This window comes from Corylus avellana, chromosome 7, assembly GCF_965113065.1.
Source record: "Corylus avellana chromosome 7, dhCorAvel1.hap1.2, whole genome shotgun sequence".
NCBI lineage: Eukaryota > Viridiplantae > Streptophyta > Magnoliopsida > Fagales > Betulaceae > Corylus > Corylus avellana.
In genome coordinates this window covers 11,507,107-11,526,925 of record NC_142496.1, presented here as the reverse complement: position 1 = coordinate 11,526,925, position 19,819 = coordinate 11,507,107, and the positions used below count along the sequence as shown (strand labels likewise).

General features: G+C 39.1%; 1 protein-coding gene across 2 annotated transcripts in view; it reads left to right on the top strand.

Annotated features, from left to right (window-relative positions):
* Positions 1 to 1,021: 1,021 nt before the first annotated feature.
* LOC132183765 (phenylalanine--tRNA ligase beta subunit, cytoplasmic) overlaps positions 1,022 to 19,819 on the top strand; it is a 51,948-nt gene continuing 33,150 nt past the window's right edge. The window contains exons 1-8 of one of the 2 annotated variants that reach the window (XM_088518106.1): positions 1,022 to 1,451; positions 1,539 to 1,594; positions 1,705 to 1,805; positions 2,746 to 2,875; positions 2,982 to 3,097; positions 4,991 to 5,057; positions 9,129 to 9,170; positions 19,515 to 19,556. In XM_088518106.1, coding sequence (XP_088374232.1) covers positions 1,394 to 1,451; positions 1,539 to 1,594; positions 1,705 to 1,805; positions 2,746 to 2,875; positions 2,982 to 3,097; positions 4,991 to 5,057; positions 9,129 to 9,170; positions 19,515 to 19,556 — 612 coding nt within the window. In that variant the 5' untranslated portion in view covers positions 1,022 to 1,393. The remainder of the gene's footprint in view (positions 1,452 to 1,538; positions 1,595 to 1,704; positions 1,806 to 2,745; positions 2,876 to 2,981; positions 3,098 to 4,990; positions 5,058 to 9,128; positions 9,171 to 19,514; positions 19,557 to 19,819) is intronic. The other variant, XM_088518105.1, reaches the window with a different exon arrangement.

Genomic DNA, 19,819 nt, shown 5'->3' with positions numbered 1-19,819 from the left:
ATTGATTTTGGATCTTGAATGTAATACGTCATCTGTGATGTTTGTAACTTCATAGCTTTGGCTATGGTTGTTTGTAAGAGCTTTATGCTCATGATTTCTAAGAATGAGACTGATGTGGATTTCCTTAAAAAAAAAAAAAAAAGAATTCTTACAATACATACTTGTTTCTATTTTTTTCTTTGGGTTTTCGGGACACTTTTAAAATGTATCATGAAAGTAAAGAACAACCATAATTAAGCTTGGCTTATTGGGCTAAAAAAATCATAATTATTTTTTTTAAATAACAAAAAATACCTAAATTAAGCTAAAAAAAAAATAGACATAATATAAAAAAAATCCTGATTCACAAGCACGCGGTGTGCTATTTTACATCACCCTATAAAAAAAAACAATGTTTTGAAAACCCAATTACCGATTGGGATAACCAGCCGCCGCCGGTGACAAAATTCTTCTATGTTATATCCTTGCACTATAATGCCACCAACCAAGTACGGTTATTCCGGAGTAGCCTTTATTCCACAACGCAGAAGTTAAGCCCAAACGTGAACCCGGCAACCTGCTGCCCAGTGTAACGCATCCTCCTCCTTCTTAACAAAACACTGCGTTCTGCCTTTTTATTATTGCCACATTCATCCTTCCTTGGCCAAAAAAAAAAAAAAAAAAAAAAAAAACATTGCAGGAGAAGACCACCTACGCGCCCTATCATCTCCCAGCCTCCCGCCGTCCTAGTGGCGGAGTTAGTCATTTTATATTGGGGGTGCTGTTAAATTTTTTTTAATATCTTAAAAATTTTTTTCACTCTAAAAATTTAGTAATTCACACAATATATGTTTCACAAAAAATATTTATAAAAATTCATAAATATGTGCTCAAAATTGTCGTGAGTTAAATGGGAGTGTGGGAGAAAAGTTGTTGCGACTTGAGTAATGGGTAGGTAAAATTGAAATTTTTTTTTTATTTTTTATTTTTTATTTTTATTTTGAGGGTGCCTTGGGTTTAAAAAAAAAAAAAAAATTTAAAATCCTTGGGGTGCCACGCAACGTGGCTCCGCCACTGCGCGGCCGTCCCCTCAGGAATCCCCCCGGTACTGGTTTTCTGGTTTGTTTTAGACAAGTAAAGTAACTTTCCATTGATTTCAAACTCTATCCGCGTAATTTCCTTTTTACCGCTTTGAATCGTATTCCTCCCAATTTATTATTTATTATGAACCACTTTATTCCATTGGCATTGGGGGACATGAAATGAAATGAGAGGCTTTACCGGCCCACAGCAAGAGATTCCTCGTCCAATTCACGCTTATAAAACCCGAGCCCCTTAACCTAGGGTTTCTCCAGGCAATCTTCCTTTTTTCCATTTCGTTGTTAGTTGCAGACCTCTCTTCCTGTTGTAAACCATGCCTACTGTCAGCGTCGGAAGGGATCGTCTGTTCGCTGCCCTAGGCAAAACCTACAGTGAGCTCTCAACCCCTAGTCAAACTTACCTACGCCCAGTCTTTGTTTTCTGATTTCACATTGTTTTGTTTTTGTTCAATCTCACAGCGCAGGAAGAGTTTGAGGACCTTTGCTTTAGGTTCGGAATCGAGCTCGACGACGTTGTAAGCGTTCACACGCTTTGCCTCTCTCACTCTCTGTTTTTTCTTTTTCTTTTTTGTTCTTAATTTTGAAATGTGAAATGCTATATATTTATATCTTTCGACTATTTCAGACTACTGAGAAAGCGATTATTAGAAAGGAAAAACATTTGGAAGAAGAAGAAGCTGACGAAGATGAAGAAGTTATCTACAAAATTGAAGTCCCTGCCAATAGGTATTTTACTATTTAATGCACAAAATGAAGAATTTATTTCTGAAATCGAATATATATATATATATATATATATTTTTTTTTTTTTCCTTTCAATACTAAGTTTTTGGATCATTGGCGAAACTTAGAGACATTTTTTGTTTACTATTTAGTAGAATATTAAATTTGAAAAATTCCAATTAGAATAACTCAAACGTATAATTTTGCTGAACTTGGGTCTAAAAAGCTCCCTTTTTTAGGTTTACTTAGTTAATTGGATTGGTTTTACCGCTTAGGTGCAGCAACTTTTTTATTTATTTTTTCATATGTGGTTTTGCTTGTAATTTGATTCACAAGTTAATACTGCTACACCTTCTTCTTTTATTTCCTCAAATTTGTTTTCTGTGTTTACTTAATTTGGGTTAGTTTTGCTTTTTAGTTACTATAATTTTTGTTTCTTCATATCTCGGTTCTGCCCTAAAATTTGAATTTTTACAGTGTGTATTATTTTGCTTATTATCTGCCATATTTTATTTGTATTATTTATATGGGGTATGATGAAAATATGAGTTTCTGCACTGAGTTAGGTGACTGGTTTCTTTGGCACTATAATTTCATTTTCTGAGTATAAATATCTGTGGGATTTTCTTAAAACACAGTCTCTAAAATTTTAATATTGTTTTTGCTTCTCACATCCTATTTTTTTTTTTTACCCCTTTATATCAGGGATTTGTTTAAAATTTGAGTTTCTAAAATGAATTAGTTTCACAATATTTCATCTTCTTATTGGTTATTGCTTTTTTGAGTGAACTCAATTGTGTTAGCTCAAAATCTAGAAAGACCTATTGAATTGAGAGTAACTTCTACTTAATTGTTGATAAGTTGCTTGGGAGATTTTTATTTTATGATAATAATTGAAAAACACAAGAGTGATTACAATCATTTAACTCTTTGATACGCACAGATATGATTTGCTTTGCCTCGAAGGGATTGCTCAAGCCCTTAGAATCTTCAATGGGAAGCAGGAGATACCGACATATAAAGTGGCTAACATTAGCAGAGAATCAATGATTAAAATGCATGTGAAACCAGAGGTTGTTATATCAGAAATTCACAAGTTTATTATAGGTCTTTATTTTCTTTTGAGTGCCACATTGATTTTATGGAGTATGAACTCTTAAATTTTTTTTTCCCTTACAGACGTCTTCAATTCGTCCCTATGTTGTTTGTGCTGTTTTGAGGGGTATAACATTTGATGAAGGAAGTTATAACAGCTTTATTGATCTCCAGGATAAGCTCCATCAGAACATTTGTCGGTAATGAATTCTGACTGACTGCTTCATTCATCATTATTAACTTGGCATACTCAGTGTCTGCCATGTCTATCTGATTGTACAACTATGAATTGAAATGTTTCTGAACCATTAAAAGTTGAAGAATTTTGGTGGAATTGTGTTTGACCACTAGTTCTAGAAAGGGATGGATTTGTATGGTGTATGTGCAGTTTATTTGTGGAAAATCTTAAGTGGTTTTATTTTTAGTCTTGATTTTGACCTAAAATTTGAAAGACTTTTTTTGCTTCCATACATGCTAACCCTACACTTGGATCGTACCCATATCTCCTTCTTAGGACCTTTTTTTGACTGAAAAATTGATTGGTAATGTCCCTAATCCTCGTGGAATTAAATGTGAGAGTTTGGAGATCTATATTATTCATGTTTGTGTGCAGATATGGTAGGAGGGACAGGTTAGTTTTAGAGGACGGGGGTGAAATGGATTTTTCTTGATTGATAAGGAAGGTGAAATATTTCATGGAAAGATTTAACATATCGAAGATAGGCTTAGTATCTTGAAAAGTTGTATTTTCAGATTGATGAAATGGAGAAAGAAATTTTGTGAGAGATGAATTGTTATGATCTGAGGGAAATGTTTGGATTTGCTTCTTGCTTGACGTTACATGCTATAGAGACAGGGTTCTGCAAATAAAACTGTCCAAACATTTGTTATTTTTTTGGACGGTTTGCTAAAATTAGCCAGAAAAAAGAAAGCAGCAGGTTATGGATGCTATTGTCGCTAAAGACTAACATTTTACTTCAGATTTATGTAATAGGTGACTACTTGGATAATCATGCGCATCTAGTTCATTTTAACAGTCCTTTAAAGTGTCGTTCTATGAATATAAATTTTTGGTTTGGGCATTTGCAGAGTTTGTGGTTGATAGGCTTTTGGCTAAAAAATGTATGCTAGTTTCAAAAACTTGCGAATTCTTTGGTCTGTATCCTTTGAGGCTGAAAGCGTTTCATGAAAGCATCATCCATTGTCCATTGTAGTGATTGTGGTTTGAGTCAAGTCGGCTCTGAATTCAGCATTTTAGTACATAGCAAATCACCTGGTCTATTGGTTTGAACCAGTTTTAGTTACGAAATCAAAATGTGCTTGATTGACCATTTTGATGAGAGGCCTGGATGGGTTGATCAATTGTCTTATATGAAGAGTTTTTTGCTTAAATATATGTTATCCATGCGATGATATCACAGTTGAATTACGTTTTTCTTTCTAAGGTTCTGTCAGAATTTTTTTTTGATAAGTAAGGTTCTGTTGATTGACCATTCTGTTAGAATTTTAACCAACAAATATTAACAATATGCCTTCGTCACTTGATTCTGAGGCTAAGTCATACCATCCTGTTAATGTTGTTATTATGAGCTGAAATAAAAATTTGAATACTTGTCTGTTATGATCTTGCTGAGTTCACACTATTTTGTGTCCAAATCAAAATAAGTACCTCCATAGTGAACTTTCATAGGATGACAATTTTTCAGTCGTTAAAATGCTAAAAGTTTGTTCTGTTGGTATAAATCCTATTGGTTTCCTATTGCTGCATAGTTAAGTTGGTTCATTTGTCAATCCTAAAGAAAATGGGGTCTGTTCCTATGGATCATTTTTTCAAATACACGAGATTATCCACATGTATCTTTTTGTGCTTGTTCTATGTAATATCATACTATGTGCTACATATTTTTAGAAATATGATAAATAAGGAGGTGCAGTTTTGCAACCTTATGCTGAAACATGTTGATTTCTTCGTCTTGGCTTTATGTTTACTTTTTTTACGTACTGTTTATCATCTAAGGTGTGAATTGGAAGGTTCTCTAAGGATTTTTATGTAATTTATCAGCTCTCAAGTTTACATTCAATATTTGTTTTAGGCGAAGAACCCTAGTTGCAATTGGGACTCATGACTTGGATACATTACATCGCCCTTTCACATATGAGGTGGGTTTCATTAGTAGTCATTCTTCTTGTCATATTGTGTTATATGTTTTATTTGGGTTTTGGATCATGTGGTATTGGACTAAGAGAGAAACTGTACTGAATGTATGGGGGCCATTAGTTGTTCTTATATTTTGCAGGATAGGACTGTAAACAAACCAACTTGTTCATGAACAACTTGAATTTGACTCCTATAAAAGTGACTCAAGTTCTGTTTGTTTAATGAGCTTAAACAAAAATTTGGACTTGTTTGTTAAACGAGCTCAACTTGTGCAAATTCAATTCATTCAATTCGTAGAAGTTCGTATAATTTCATTTTTATTATTTTATAGTGTTGTTTTTTAATTATGTAATGAGAACACCGAAGTACTTTAAAAGATAAGATGAAATCTTTTTCTTAAAAGATAAGATAGATATAACTTTAATCCTTCTGAACATTTTTTTTGATATGTAATATCAAAGAAGTTTTATAAAAAGCGTAGGCGCCCCAACCATACATGAAGTATACAAAAGTTCACAACAACTACAAAAGTAAAAAAAAAGAAAAAAAGAATGCACCACCGAAAACCCAACAACACCAAAAAGACAGAAACAACCAAACCGGCCCACAGAAAAACCCAACAAGCCCACAAGGACCAACAGCCCACACACCTGAAACCCACAAGGCCACTCAACGCTACCGCACGTGAGCCTTGCCTTTCCTTCGCCGAGTGGACACTTTTGCATTGCCATAGTTAATGGAGCTCTCTAAATTTAACAGCTCCTTGCCATTAGTCTTAGGTTGTGCCACCTTTACTCCCGGAAGAAAATCCTCTTTAACAGCATCTAGAAGCACCAAAGTTGGACCTCTTCATCATAATTCAACACCCAATCGGGAGGGTCGGGGAAAAAAAAATCCAAAGGGTAAGGGGAATCTCCATTCACCCCATCCCAATTCTCGCCGCCTTGATCCCACACCACGATATCCCCGGATGGACTAAAACCTACTAGCCGCTTTTGGAATTGGGTCAATCCATTCAACTTGAAGTCCTCACCCTTACCAGCAACTAAGGTGCCAGAGGTGCAACCACCCAAAGGAGGGGAAACCTCTTTTACCCAATCATCCTTAATAACCACAGCTAATGATGAAGTGATCGGCAACCTAGGCAAGGGAGTAGTGCTACCTTTCACTAACGGCCTTGGATTGAGAAACCCCCTTTGTAGGAAACCCTTCACTTGAGTAGAAAACTGAGGAACAGACTTTCCTATAACTGCAGCCTTGAGAGAAGTGAAATTCTCAGCACCCTCAACACATATTGAACCCGAAAAAGATGAAGATGAAGGTGCCGATCCCACTTGTTATGATGAAGGCACCTGGCTGTGTGCAACCTTCGACATAATTTGAGCGACGAACCCAGCAACATGCGTGGATTGAAACTGCACCAACGGAGCACTGAGATCGGAGCTCCTTTGGCTTTCTTAGCTCTCCGGTAGTATTTCAAGGTCTGCTTGAAAACTGATCAGACTAAGGGAGACCCACTCTCCAACAACTCCGGAAGTGAACATAGTCTTTCTCCTAGAGCTGCAGCCCCTGATGCAAAGATAGAGTTTGCCGGCAGGAAAAACTTCGGCCCAGATGTAGCCATGGAAGAAGACGAGTATGAGAAATTAGAACCAGCGTTACTCACCTGAGTTGGCCTAATACCCAACGGAAACTTCAGCGCCAACTTGCCCTCCTGAGACAGATCCTTGGACCCGAGGAGAGTCTTTCGAAACGTGGCAGGGATTGTGATCCGAAACCAGTTCCGAACTGAGATCTGAACCAGGATCCAAACCGACACCTTAACCCGCATGGCCCAACCTACCCTGTTCAGCTTCCCATTGGGCAACAAGTCCAACCCCGTGAATAGGCCTTCTACCAGCCCAACTAATGCTCGATCCAACTCAGTGCAAAGATGCCCTAAACGTTTCTTCACCCGACCCTTCATCTTCTTCATCTCAACATAGAGTCAGCCCTGCCAGAGAAGGTGCCGCCAGAGAAGGGATCATCTTTATCAGCGAGATTTGCTTAGCCTTTAGATCATAACAAGACACCGATTGTAGCACTTCCACAGAGGACCGTTCAGAAAAAAAAATCCTAGAAGGAACTTCCATCTCGGCCTCAATCTGATTCTCCGGCAAGGGAGGAAACTCAGGTTCCAAAGACCCAAACTTTCCTCCATGAAGCGCCAACAACTGTTGCATCTCACCCGCAAATGAGCCATATAATCTCTTTCTGTCCACCCTGTGTGTAGACGACCACCTCCATGAATCTGCCTGTCTTGTTACCGCCCCCACGAACCATCAACACCTTTGCATCCTCACAGTAATACTTGACAGTATCATCCCTTCACCGGAGACCAGACCGCCTCTTCCACCATAGACACCAATCAGGCAGAACTTTGAAAACCCACAAAAATGACCCCTACGAAGCCCTTCCTCCTTTCCTCTAGTTGAAAATCTGAAGACCCTTTTTTCGCAGAAGGCTTTTGCTTCAACAGAGAAGCATCGTTCCATTACAAACTCACTGGACCAATCTCCAATAGCTCGGAGACATAGCCGCACACCCCCCACGATCCAAACAGAAGGGTTTGAAGCTCTCAAAAGAGCTTTGGGATGAAAGAGTGAAGCTAAACCCTAGCCTGCAGCACCTACACGCGCCACCACTAGGGCAAATAGAGAGAGAGAAAAGTGACACACGTGAGGAGAGAGAATGGAGCGTATTTTGGTGATACTTTTAATCCTTAAGAACATGAGCTTGATATACATATACATACATATATTATGTAATACAGCTTGACATAAATGTAGTACATGTATATATATGTATATATGTATTTAGTATGCAGTACATGTATATTCGTTGGTTTGGTACTTGCCGTGTTCTTGTTGGTGTTGGGTTCTATGGGTTCTTCTCCTTGTTCTTTCTTGTTCTTTTGTTTTTTTTTGTTTTTTTTTGCTTTTTTGTCCTTTTTGTATACTTCCTATATGCTTGGAGCACCTAAGCTTGTTATAAAGCTTTCTTGATATTACCTATAAAAAAAAATGTATGTAGTACGTAGTAAATGTCTATTTATCCGTGTATGAGTGTACAAATGTATACTATCAATTTATCTACATAGACTCGAGATTAAGATATTATATTGATTATTACTTATAAAGAACGATATTATATCGATTATCTATTTTGTGATAAAAAATTATATATGATTTGTTGTAAATACAAGGTTGGAGAATTTAATTCTTATAAGTTTATGAATAAAAATTAACTTATCTAATTAATTTGAACAATGTAAACTTAACAATAGTTAAGTAACTAATAATTAACATAGATTTACAAAAATGAATAAATTTTTTAAGTGATGGTATTTATTGTGTACGAGAAAAAAACAATTTTTTTAGCAGATCGTGAAGAAGTTAAAGCTTGTTCGAAAAAATAAAAAACTAAGCTTGAACATGTAATGTAACCCGTTGAGGAACTGGAGCTTAGTTCATACTCGAAACAAAGTTAAATAAATCAGTCTTAAACTTTTAATATTCGGGTTGACTCATTTCAATTACAAACCTAAAGGGGGAAGGGACAACCTAAGTTTAAGGAGTTTTTGTGGACGCACCACCCCTTTGGTCCTCCAATACTTAAAAGCTGCTTGTGAAGCAGACATAAAACCATCTACTTCCTGTCTGAAGTATTATGAGTGCCCTGAACTTTAGTTTTGATTTAAGAAATGTTTTGGTTGAATTGATGTATAGATCATAGTTTTGGTGTGTCCTATCCTATGTTAATAAAACGTGGCTTTTATATAGTTTTTCCAAGTCTTGGAGATGCTTTTTTCCTTCTCTTTTCATTGATTGGTTATTGAGAGTTAACGATTAGTTTTTTTTGTGCATATCCACAAGCATGTCTGCTTTGTTAAGTTCTCTCTCTCTCTCTCTCTCTCTCTCATCCCTCTTTGGTTGTATGAAATGAAGTAAGGCACATTATTGTTTAAGTAACTCACAATTATCTCTTTTCAGAAAAAAGAAAAAAAGAACTCACAGTTATCTCTTTATTTTCAGGCATTGCCACCTTCAAATATAAATTTCGTGCCACTGAAGCAGGTACATTTTTATATTTTTAATTCAATTCTTTTCTAAATGCTTAGTGCAAAACAACTGTTACTTAGTCATTATAAGTGTAACCTGATAACATCACGAGAAACAATATATTATATATTGGGGAGACAAAATGACTACTTAGGCTTACGATTAAAAGTATATCAGATGCTTGGAGGGCCTACCTTCAAGACACTGTTGAAGAAGTGATGATTTTTTCCCTAATAATTGAAAGTTTGATTTATGTAACAAGAAAAAGGTTCCCTTTCGTTATTCAAGGTTCAAAACCAATCTTGTTCCCATTGATGTAGTGTACTTGATATCTAAGCTATCTTTTCATTTGATATGATATCCATGTTAAAGGTGTCGAATCATGTGGCTGACAGCTTCCAGAGGCTGACAATTTATGCCTCAAATGGGAGCCCTTTTTTATCCCTCTTCTGCTCTCTTATTTCTGGTTGTCTTGGCACCCTTCTCATTCTTCCCTGCCTTGTTTCTAGCCAATAAGATTTAGTCTTTAACATTTAGCAATCTAATTCTTCATGTTACTTGGTTATGGTTAACTTTTTTTTTTTTTTTTTTTGATAAGTAATCGAATTCATTAAAAAGCGGAATGGTGCAACCCAAGTACATACACAAGATGTATACAAGATAAATACCTAAATAGAAAAAGAAAAAAATGGAAACAAAATCAGGAAAACTAGAAATATGAAAGTAATCATAGGCAGCCGCCTAGTGCCTTAAATTTTACCACCTCCTCTTCTGGTCTTCAAAGCTACAATAATTTATTTTTCTCCAGATATCCGCAGTATGCTAGATGAAATCATCATCTCAATGCTGCACTATGAAAACTATCAAACTGACCCCTCCAACATGCAAAGTGTGACCTAGTCTAAATTTAAAAGAGTGGAAATAGAATCCCATAAGGCAGGCTAGGCAGTTACCTCACAATGGAGTAAAAGGTGATCAACGGATTCCCTATTCTTCTTACAAATAAAACACCAATTTTAGATTATCCATGGTGAGGATTTTTCCTAATGCGGATGACGAAGCAAAGAACACTACTCTCTATTGAACCTTATTTCACCAAATACTCCTAGGGAAGGGAGTGCTATCATGGGGAGATAGGACATTATAGAATGATCTAACATCGGACAACCGTCTCTTGGAAGGGGCTCAATAGAACTTGTTTTCACCACACCGTCTCAATTTGAAGAAGTACAACAGAGTGAGGAATGAAGTAAAGAGATTCAGTTCTAGTCATGCTCTGCTTTGATAAAATTGATGTTCCACTAATGAGAATCTCTAGAAAATTCCAAGTGATCTGCCACAAAATATTGTTTTTGATAAGTAATATTGTATATATAAAAAAAAAAGGCGCTTTAGGTACACAAGAAAGTATACATAAGTAACCCAACTTAAAACCCAAAGACAAAACCCAAGAAGACCCAACCCAACAAATAGCCACAGCCAAATGGTAAAACCAAAGAAACAAACCCAAAGACTAAAGCCCACACTAGCCCTAAAAACCTAAAGCCCTAATGCACCTCTGGAGGAAAGGAAAATTCATTTTTGGTCCCAACACAACCCCGCCAGCACTGGCATCTCTCCGGAGAAAGTCTCCCTCTAGCCTCATAATTGATGGAGCATTCTAAATTCTTGAGTTCTCTTTGCCTTTTTACCTTTGGGGTATAGGGCGCCCACTCCTCTTCAATATGCGAAAAAAGATTTGAAAGACTTTTCTCGTCACCAACTTCACCACAAGACAATCCCATAATGGAAGCGAATTTCACCGCCTCTTGTACCACCTCCAAATAGTTCTCCACCCCCTTCTCCTCATTTTCCCCCTCAATCTCGGCAAACAACTCCTTGTTCTTAAGCAACTGCTTAGTAACCTTTTCCTTCACCCTTCAGGAATACCCCAGTTGAGACTTGGAGACAGAGGAATAAATGGAAGCACCACCCTTCGTCATGCGAGGAAAAGGTTGGCTAAGGCTCCTACCCAACTTAGCTGCGCTATTGGAATGGGAAGTAGAGAGAGTAGAACAAACTTGAGACGGGAGCACCTCCTTCACCATCGGCATAGAGGGAGAAGCAAAACTCGAAGATAAAAATCCATACGTCGGAGCAAGGTTCTCATCAGCCTTAATTGGAGAAACCTTACCGTCCTTCACCACAGACCGAGAAGGAGAAGCAGCTCTTAGACCAAAAAACCCCCGTCTGATCAAACCATTCACCGGAGAAGGGATTCGAGTAGTCGTAGCTTGAGCTTCGACCGTAGCCTGAGAAGACTCCACCACCTCAGAAAGAGAAACATCCCTTTCCCTGCAAAGAGGACTCGCCAGGATGCTAGCCACCGCCGGTGAGGCAGAATCCCCCACTGGAGAAGCGGGAGTACCAACCGGAAAGTGCCAGACCTAATTTGGTTCCGGTAACTAAACAGCCTCCAACTGTTTAGGGCCGGCGTCGGCGGGGATTTTTGGGGTTGAAAAATGCTTTTTCATTTCCCCCTGAGGTGCACTAGGGTTCCACCAGGAAGCACTAGGGCTTTTCTTGGGTTTTGGTTGGGTCTCTTGTATACCTTGTTGGTGGGGTGTTTGGTTTGATGGGGTTTTTCTGGGTTTTTGGTTTGTTAGGGTGTTTGGTTGGGTTCCTTTGTACAATTATTGTGTACTTAGAGGCGCTTTGCGCTTTTTTTGATTTATAATACATTACTTATAAAAAAAAAAACTAAACAGCCTCCAACTAGGAACCCAAACCAGAAAAACTCACCGATTTTGACACAGCCCGCAGACCCGAAGGAGACCTAGTTGGCGTCTCCACATCTGCTTCAAAGACCAAAGGAAGCACCGGAGGAATCATCGAAGTCAACGCAAAAATTGAATCAGACTCCACAAAAATAGACTCTGAGGAGAAGCCCAAAACCGGATCCGAACCTGTATCTGAACCCGGATCCGTATCCAGAACCAACCCCATATCCAGACCCAGATCCAAAATTTGACCTGAACCAGCATCAAGGACAGACCTGGATCACGACCAAAGGCAGTTTTTGCGAAGCCCAAAAAACTAGACCTTTTCCTCCTGCGATTGGGCTTTGAGTCTAATCCAGCAAGGACCTGATCCAATTTAGAATGAACTTGCCCTAGGTTCCTCGTTAACCCAATACTACCGAAATTACCCTTCCTCTTCTTTGAACTCAAAGAAGCAGCCGCCGCCGCTGCCTGAGACCTAGGCATACACTCCAGCGCAGAGCAATCCACGGCAGATCGCATCCCTTCATCATCAAACCTCGTCTCAAAACAAGGCGACACCGGAAATAGATCGAGAAAGCTAGAAGAAATAGCCTTCAGTACAGCAGCTTTTGCCTCGATGCCAAAGGTAGATCGAAGGACATCCATGAGCTACCTCCTGGAATTAATACCCGAAGAAGGAGCATCCACAAAACTCCCCGCCGTAGGTGGAACCCCAAGATCCACCACTCCAGTCTTCTTAATCTAACATGCCAATAGTTGCCGAAGCTCTCCCACAAATCGCCGCCAACCCCTCCCATAACGACCCTCTGGAAGCCAAATGACTCCCTTGCGACCACCCTCAGCGAGAATCGACACCTCCAAGAACCTTCCAGCCTTATTACCTCCCCCGTGGACCATTGTAACCTTATCTCCCTCACGGTAAGATTTGGCGATTTCTTCCTTCACCTGAGACTGAATCGCCGCCTCCACCATATCCACCAACCATGATGAACATTGGTTGCTTGCAAAAATATACCCCACTAATCCTTTTCTCCTTTCCTCCAGACAAAGGTTAGGACACCCATCCTTTGCCGAAAGGCAGAAGGTTTTAGCCTCAAAAGAGAAACTGTGTTCCATGGAAAACTCGCCAGACCCTAGCGCGCAACGCCTATCACGCCACCGCTAGGGCAGAGGAGAAGGAAGGCTAAGGAAAAGAGAACGAGAGGGGCTATTTTGACATTTTCAATTTCCGGTCTTCCACAACTCTCTTCTCTGCCACAAAATATCATTAAAACAAGCAATACTTAATAACTCAGGGAAAGTTGCCTTAAGGGACTGATTCCCTCACCACACATAATGCCAAAATCTAATCTTGTATCCACCCCCCTTCTCAAATCTAGTATGACTAGAAAATTTTCTCGACCCTTGTTGACATTTTTCCAAAGGCCCATCCAATATGACCCATGAACATCATTAGAACACCACCTACCACATGTGTTGCTATATTTGGAATCTATTACCACCCTCCATAAAGCCTTTCTCTCATGCACGTAGAACCATAACAACTTCCTCAAGAGCGCTCAGCTGAAGAGAAGTTGATTTCGAACCCCAATCCCACCCCTTTGCAGAGATCAGAGACCAAGCCTTAGACTAGTTAAGCTGGTGAAATTTGAACTCTTCACCCATACCATTCCACAAGAAGTCCAGCTGTAAATTCTCTATGCAATTGGAAACACCCTCACGGAGAGGAAAAAGAGACATGAAATAAGTAGGTAGATTAGATAAGGTGCTTTTTATCAAGGTAATTCTCCCACCCTTAGACAAATACATATTCTTACAACCTGCCAAAGAGCACTCTATCTTCTCAATAATGGTGTCCCAAATATATTTGGCCTTAAAAGAAGCGTACCGAAGGACCTAGATACTTTTTTTTTTTGATAAGTAATGATGCATTAAAGAGTGCAGAGGGGCGCAACCCAAGTACACAGGAAGTATACAAGAGAGCGATTGAAAATGGGAGAAAGAAGAAGAGAACATAAAAAAAAAAATTAGGAAAATTGATCACTAAGGGTGCAAGCCAGCCTGCAGTCCAAGTGAAAAGTGTGTACAAAAAGAAATGAACAAGGTCCTCAAGATTCCTCGACAAATCCTCGAAGTATCTAGCATTACTTTCCTTCCATAGGCACCACAATAGACAAAGGAGAACCATCTACCACACTACAGCACTATGGGATTTTCCTCCCGACCACTAGCTAGCAAACATCTCCTTGATGCTTCTAGGCATAACTCAACACATGTTGAATCGAGAAAAGTATTTAGGAGGACCTAGATACTTCATAGGCAAAGAAGAGACCTTGTAGCCCAAATACTAGCCAAGCCATCAACATTTGTGACATCGCCAACATGAACCTTTTCTGATTTAGCCAAATTTATTCATCAAACCTGAGACAGCTTCAAAGCACAAGAACAATCAAGGTAGGTAGCAGAGATGATCAAAATTTGCCTCGCAGAATATCAATATGTTGTCCACAAACAATAGAGGGGAGATATTAAGTGCACCAACATTCATACTCTCCACCCTATGAGTTGGTTGGCGTTTTGGGTTGTGGTACTAGTTCTCTACCCTTGAAGTATCTGGGTCTTCCGCTAGGGGCTTCCTTCAAGCAGTTGGCTATTTGGGATGACATAGTGGAGAAAATTGCTAAAAGGTTGGCCTCTTGGAAGCGTTCTTATTTGTCCAAGGGGGCGACGCTCACCCTCATTAAGAGCACCTTATCCAATCTTCCCACCTATCTTCTGTCTCTGTTCCCCATCCCTATTTTTGTGGCGAATCGCATTGAGAAGATTCAACGGGATTTTTTATGGGGAGGTTTCAAGGATGAGCCTAAGTTCCATCTGGTCAGTTGGCACGAGGTTTGTTCTCCGATTGCTGAGGGAGGTCTAGGGATTCAAAGCTTGCGCCTTTTCAATCAAGCCGTCTTGGGGAAATGGTTATGGAGATTTGCAAATGAGGAAGAATCTTGGTGGAGAAGTATCTTGGTGGCTAAGTATGGGGTGGTTTGGGGTGGTTGGCGTTCAAATGTTCCTCGTGGAATGCATGGGGTGGGGTTATGGAAACACATTTGCGGGGTTTGGAGGTTGTTTCGGTGCCACTTCAGATTAGTTCCTGGTTTGGGGGGGATGTCAAATTTTGGGAGGGTTGTTGGTGCTGTGAGACGCCTCTCAAAGATGCTTTTTCGGGTCTTTTAATATTGCCCGCAACAAGGATGCTTCTATTGCAGATATTCGGGAGTGTGTAAATGGGATGGTGCACTGGAATGTTATGTTTACCCGTAGTATCCACGATTGGGAGGAGATGGCCTTAGCCTCTTTCTTCTCGCTCTTGTATTCGTCTTCGATTCGGGGAGAAGGGGAGGATTGAATGTGGTGGATTCCTTCAAGTAAAGGGAAGTTAGAGGTCCGTACTTTCTACAGGAGGCTTGCCTTTAAGGAGCCTAACCATTTCCCTTGGAGAAGGATTTAGCGACTAAGGCTCCTTCGCGAGTGGCGTTTTTTGCATGGTTGGCCGCCCTTGGGAAATCTCTCACGCTGGATAATGTTCGGAAGAGAGGTATTGTTGTGATTAATCGTTGTATGTGTGAGGTGGATGGGGAGTCCATGGATCATCTCTTCCTTCATTGTGGGGTCGCGCGCAAGTTGTGGGAGGTTATCTTCTCTCGCTTTAACTTGAGTTGGGTTATGCCTAGAAGCGTCATGGAGATGTTTGCCAGTTGGTGGGTGGGAGGTAGAACTAGTAGTGTCGTGGTTTGGAAGATGGCTCCCCTTTGTCTCCTATGGTGTCTTTGGAAGGAAAGGAATGCGAGATGCTTCGAGGATTTGTCGAAGAACCTCGAGGATCTTATTCACTTCTTTTTGTACACTTTATTCACTTGAACAGCAGGTTGGCTTGTTCCTTTAGTGATCAATTTTTCTGATTTTCTCTTTATGTTCTCTTCTGCTTTCTCCCTTACTTAGTCGCTCTCTTGTATACTTCCTGTGTACTTGGGTTGCGCCCCTCTGCGCTCTTAATGCATTATTACTTATCAAAAAAACATTCATACTCTCCACAGAAAAGCCTAATAGAAAGCCTTGGTTCTTTGTAGCAACAATCATTTTTCTCAAAGCCTCCATAACGATGACAAATGGTAAGGGAGTCAAAGGGTACCCCCATTTTTGGGCATGAAAGATACTAAAAAAATCTTGTCGGAGTGCATTCACCAAAACAGAAAAATGCACCGAAGAAATACAATGTGATCTGATTATGCCATTTTTGCCCAAAACCGCACCTCTTCCACATATACAACAAAAATTATCAATTGACATGGTCATAAGCTTTTTCAATATCCAATTTGCAAACATACTTGGCTCTCCAAATCTAATCTGACTATTAAGGCATTTATTAGTTATGAGAACTGAATTTAGAATCTTCCTACCTCTAATGAAAGCATTATGGGGCTTCGATGTGATCTTCTCCACAACTATTTTAAACATGTTTGCTAGAACTTTGGCAACAATTGTGTAGACTCCACCCACTAGGCTAAGTGGATGAAAATCCTCAATATCAACAACCCTTGATTTCATTGGAATAAGAGCAATGAAAGTAGCATTAAAACATTTTTTGAACTTTCCTTTCGCGTGAAACTCTTGGAAAACATTCAAAGTATCTACTTTTAAGATCATCCCAACAAGCTTGGAAGAACGCCAAAGTGAAACCATCAAGGCCATGGGCCTTCTTGCTGTTCTTAGCATTCTTCACCTCAAAGACCTCTTCCTCCTCAAACTCTCTCTCCAGCCAAATGGCCTGTACCTCATCGATGGTGTCAAAAAAGAAAGGCTATCCAATTTAGGCTGCCAACTGAATTGTTCGGTAAACAAACTATTACAGAACTGCATTGTGTTTTCTAATCTCGGAATGATTGGACAACACTCTACCATTAATTGATAGAGATTCAACTATTTCTTCTATTTGTTTTTTCCACTCGATGGAAGAACTTCGTGCAATGGTCACCCTCTTGTAACTACAATGCCCTTAATTTATTTCTCTAACTCACCTCCAAAAGAGTAGCCCTCTCCGTATCACTAACAACTTTCTCCTTAAAGAACTTCATGGAATGGTCACCCTCTTGTAACTTCAACGCCCTTAATTTATTTCTCTAACTCACCTCCAAAAGAGTAGCCCTCTCCGTATCACTAACAGCTTTCTCCTTAACTTATACTCAACGCATAAAGCTCTCTTTTCTTCTAGACCATGGAGAACTCATAATTTTCCCAAAAGAAGCTTTTTTTTTTGTCTCTCAACATTGTCAAACACCTCATTCCAAACTCTTAAATTAACTTTCAAAGCCTTAAGTTTAACCAAAACAAAACTTGGGGACCTTGAAGGCAGCAAGAAGTCCACCTTTGTTTCATCCTATCCACAAAGCTCATATTTTTGATAAATATCCACAAAACTCATATATTATAGCCACATATTCTTGAATAAGTACCTTTTACCACCGTTAAGCTTCCCAATCAAGAGGGATGAGAAATCTGTCAATTCTAGACCAAGTGGGGGGATACTGATTGTTTGGCCATATAAAAGAACTGCCTACAAGAGGGATATTACTAAAAAATGGAATATGAGAACTCCACCATAGCTGGCAAAAGTGGGCTTCACCCAACCTCTCACTAGGAAAATGAGTGACATTGAAATCTCCTCCAATGCACCTCGTAAAATCCTACCAACAAAGCAAACTAGTCTATTCATCCCTTAAATACCTTATATCACAATCGGAATTAGGGCCATAGACATCCACAAAAGCCCAAGAAATTGATCTTTAACATTTCTAAAAGAACAAGCTACAATAAACTCCCCTACGCACTCTTCGATTTTCTCCACCACCCACCTATCCACATAATCAAAATCCCATCAGAGGCCATTTTTGAATCCAAAAACATAAGTCTAAGTGTTGGCAACCCCAAACTATGCATCATGCAATTTGTTCGTTCGTAGTTCGGTTGTAATATGGGCTTGAACTACGATGAAGACGGTGATGTTAAAGGAGAGATAGGTCTGTAGGATCATTCTTATTGAGCTCTTTTATGTTATTCCTTTTGGGTCAATTTTATTATTGATGGTGCAAAAGGATGATAATTTAAACCTAATTTACAAGATTAAATGATCTATCATATCTTATGATATGTGCAAATTCAAACTCATTACATATCATGTTTTTACTTGTCAAACCAAAAAAGAGAAAAGATATTTAATTGAAGCTCCAACTACAGGCTGTAGCCGACATAATTGTAAAGCCCATCACAATGCGGAAACTCTAATAAGAAAAGAAGAAGATAAACCTTTTCATAAGTTGCAATTCTACTGTTGACCACGTAGAGTTATGTCCTAATAAGTAATAACATATATCATTGCAGTCGTCAACAAAAATTGTAAATTCACTAGTTTAAAATACTTGAAGGGGGTGGACAATACTATAAAAATAATGAAAATGAAGTTATATGAGTTTATACGTCAAGCCAAGTTTATTCGTTTGGCTCATTTAATAAGGGAACTTAAATTTCTGTTCAAGCTTGGTTTGTTTAATAAATGAATCAAACTCGAGTCGACTTCGAGCTTTTTACGAACAACTTTGTTCATTTACAACCCTACCTACAACATGTAATGTACCAGTTATTTACACGGGATTTGTTGCATCCCTAGGCACTCCATGGCCATTGGCCTTTTGAGCCAACGACATTGACAATGAGGCCGTGGGCCGGGTGGAAGCCATCATACACTACCCCGGACGAACCACCACCTCAACAATTGACCTCTTAACAACCTCCCTTGTCGGCTCATGCACCATAGGTGCTAGAGGTATTGTAGAATACATCTTGAGGTGAAACGAAGAGAACCAACGGAGGGGTCTCTCGGAAAGAGGAGGTAATTGACCATTACCAAAGGGAAACATTTCTAGAACCTTCCATAACTCGAACACAAAACCTGCCCATCCTTGACCACCTTTGCCTTTCGGCGTAACCACAAAGCCCCTTCGACCAACACCTTTGTCACAACAAGCAAGTTTCTACTGAATTTGTTTGCATACCACTAGGCGATAAAGGCTACCCTAGAGGATTTCAAAAACTCGTCGAGGCCTTAGCTAGAAGTACATCTTCCGTGGTAGCCAACAACCAACTCTCACTCTACCCAAGGATACAAAATGCATGATGGCCTACTCCTTTTGAAAACAAGTAATATTGAAACCCCCTCTTCCATTGAGAACTCAAAAGACTTAGCTTCCACAAAGTGCCAACAAGAGAAAATCTAGTCAAATAGCTTATGGACGTTGGGACACACCTACATGTGCCGAGAGAGAGGGATCTCAAAGTTATAACTTTGATTTACAATATTGTGCAATAAATTAGTCAGCTAGAAAAATTGTTCTCTTTTATTGATCATAGAGTTTGAGATGGCTATGGTTTAAGCATTTTGCTTTCCACATGTTATTTGTTCCTTTTTTTTTTTATTGACAAAAAAACGTGGCGTTGCAAAGTCTATGTAATGACAAAACTGATTGCTTGTAACTTTGTTTTTGCAATTTAGGTGAAGAACTTCAGAGCTGATGAGCTGATGGAGTTTTACAAAGTAAGTCTTAGATTGAGACGTTTTTGTTACTTAACCTTGACTTTGCAATTCATAATATTATAAATAAGGGTTAAATACCAAATACCCCCTTGGGGTTTGGTAACTTTATTTTTACCCCCCTAGGGTTTCATTTTTATCACAGGACCCCCCTGGGTTTTGATAAAAGTCCAAGTTAGTCTATCCGTTAGTTGACCGTTAGGACTGACACGTGGACCAATCAGATGTTGACACGTGGCACCAATTTAATTTTTTTTAAAATTAAT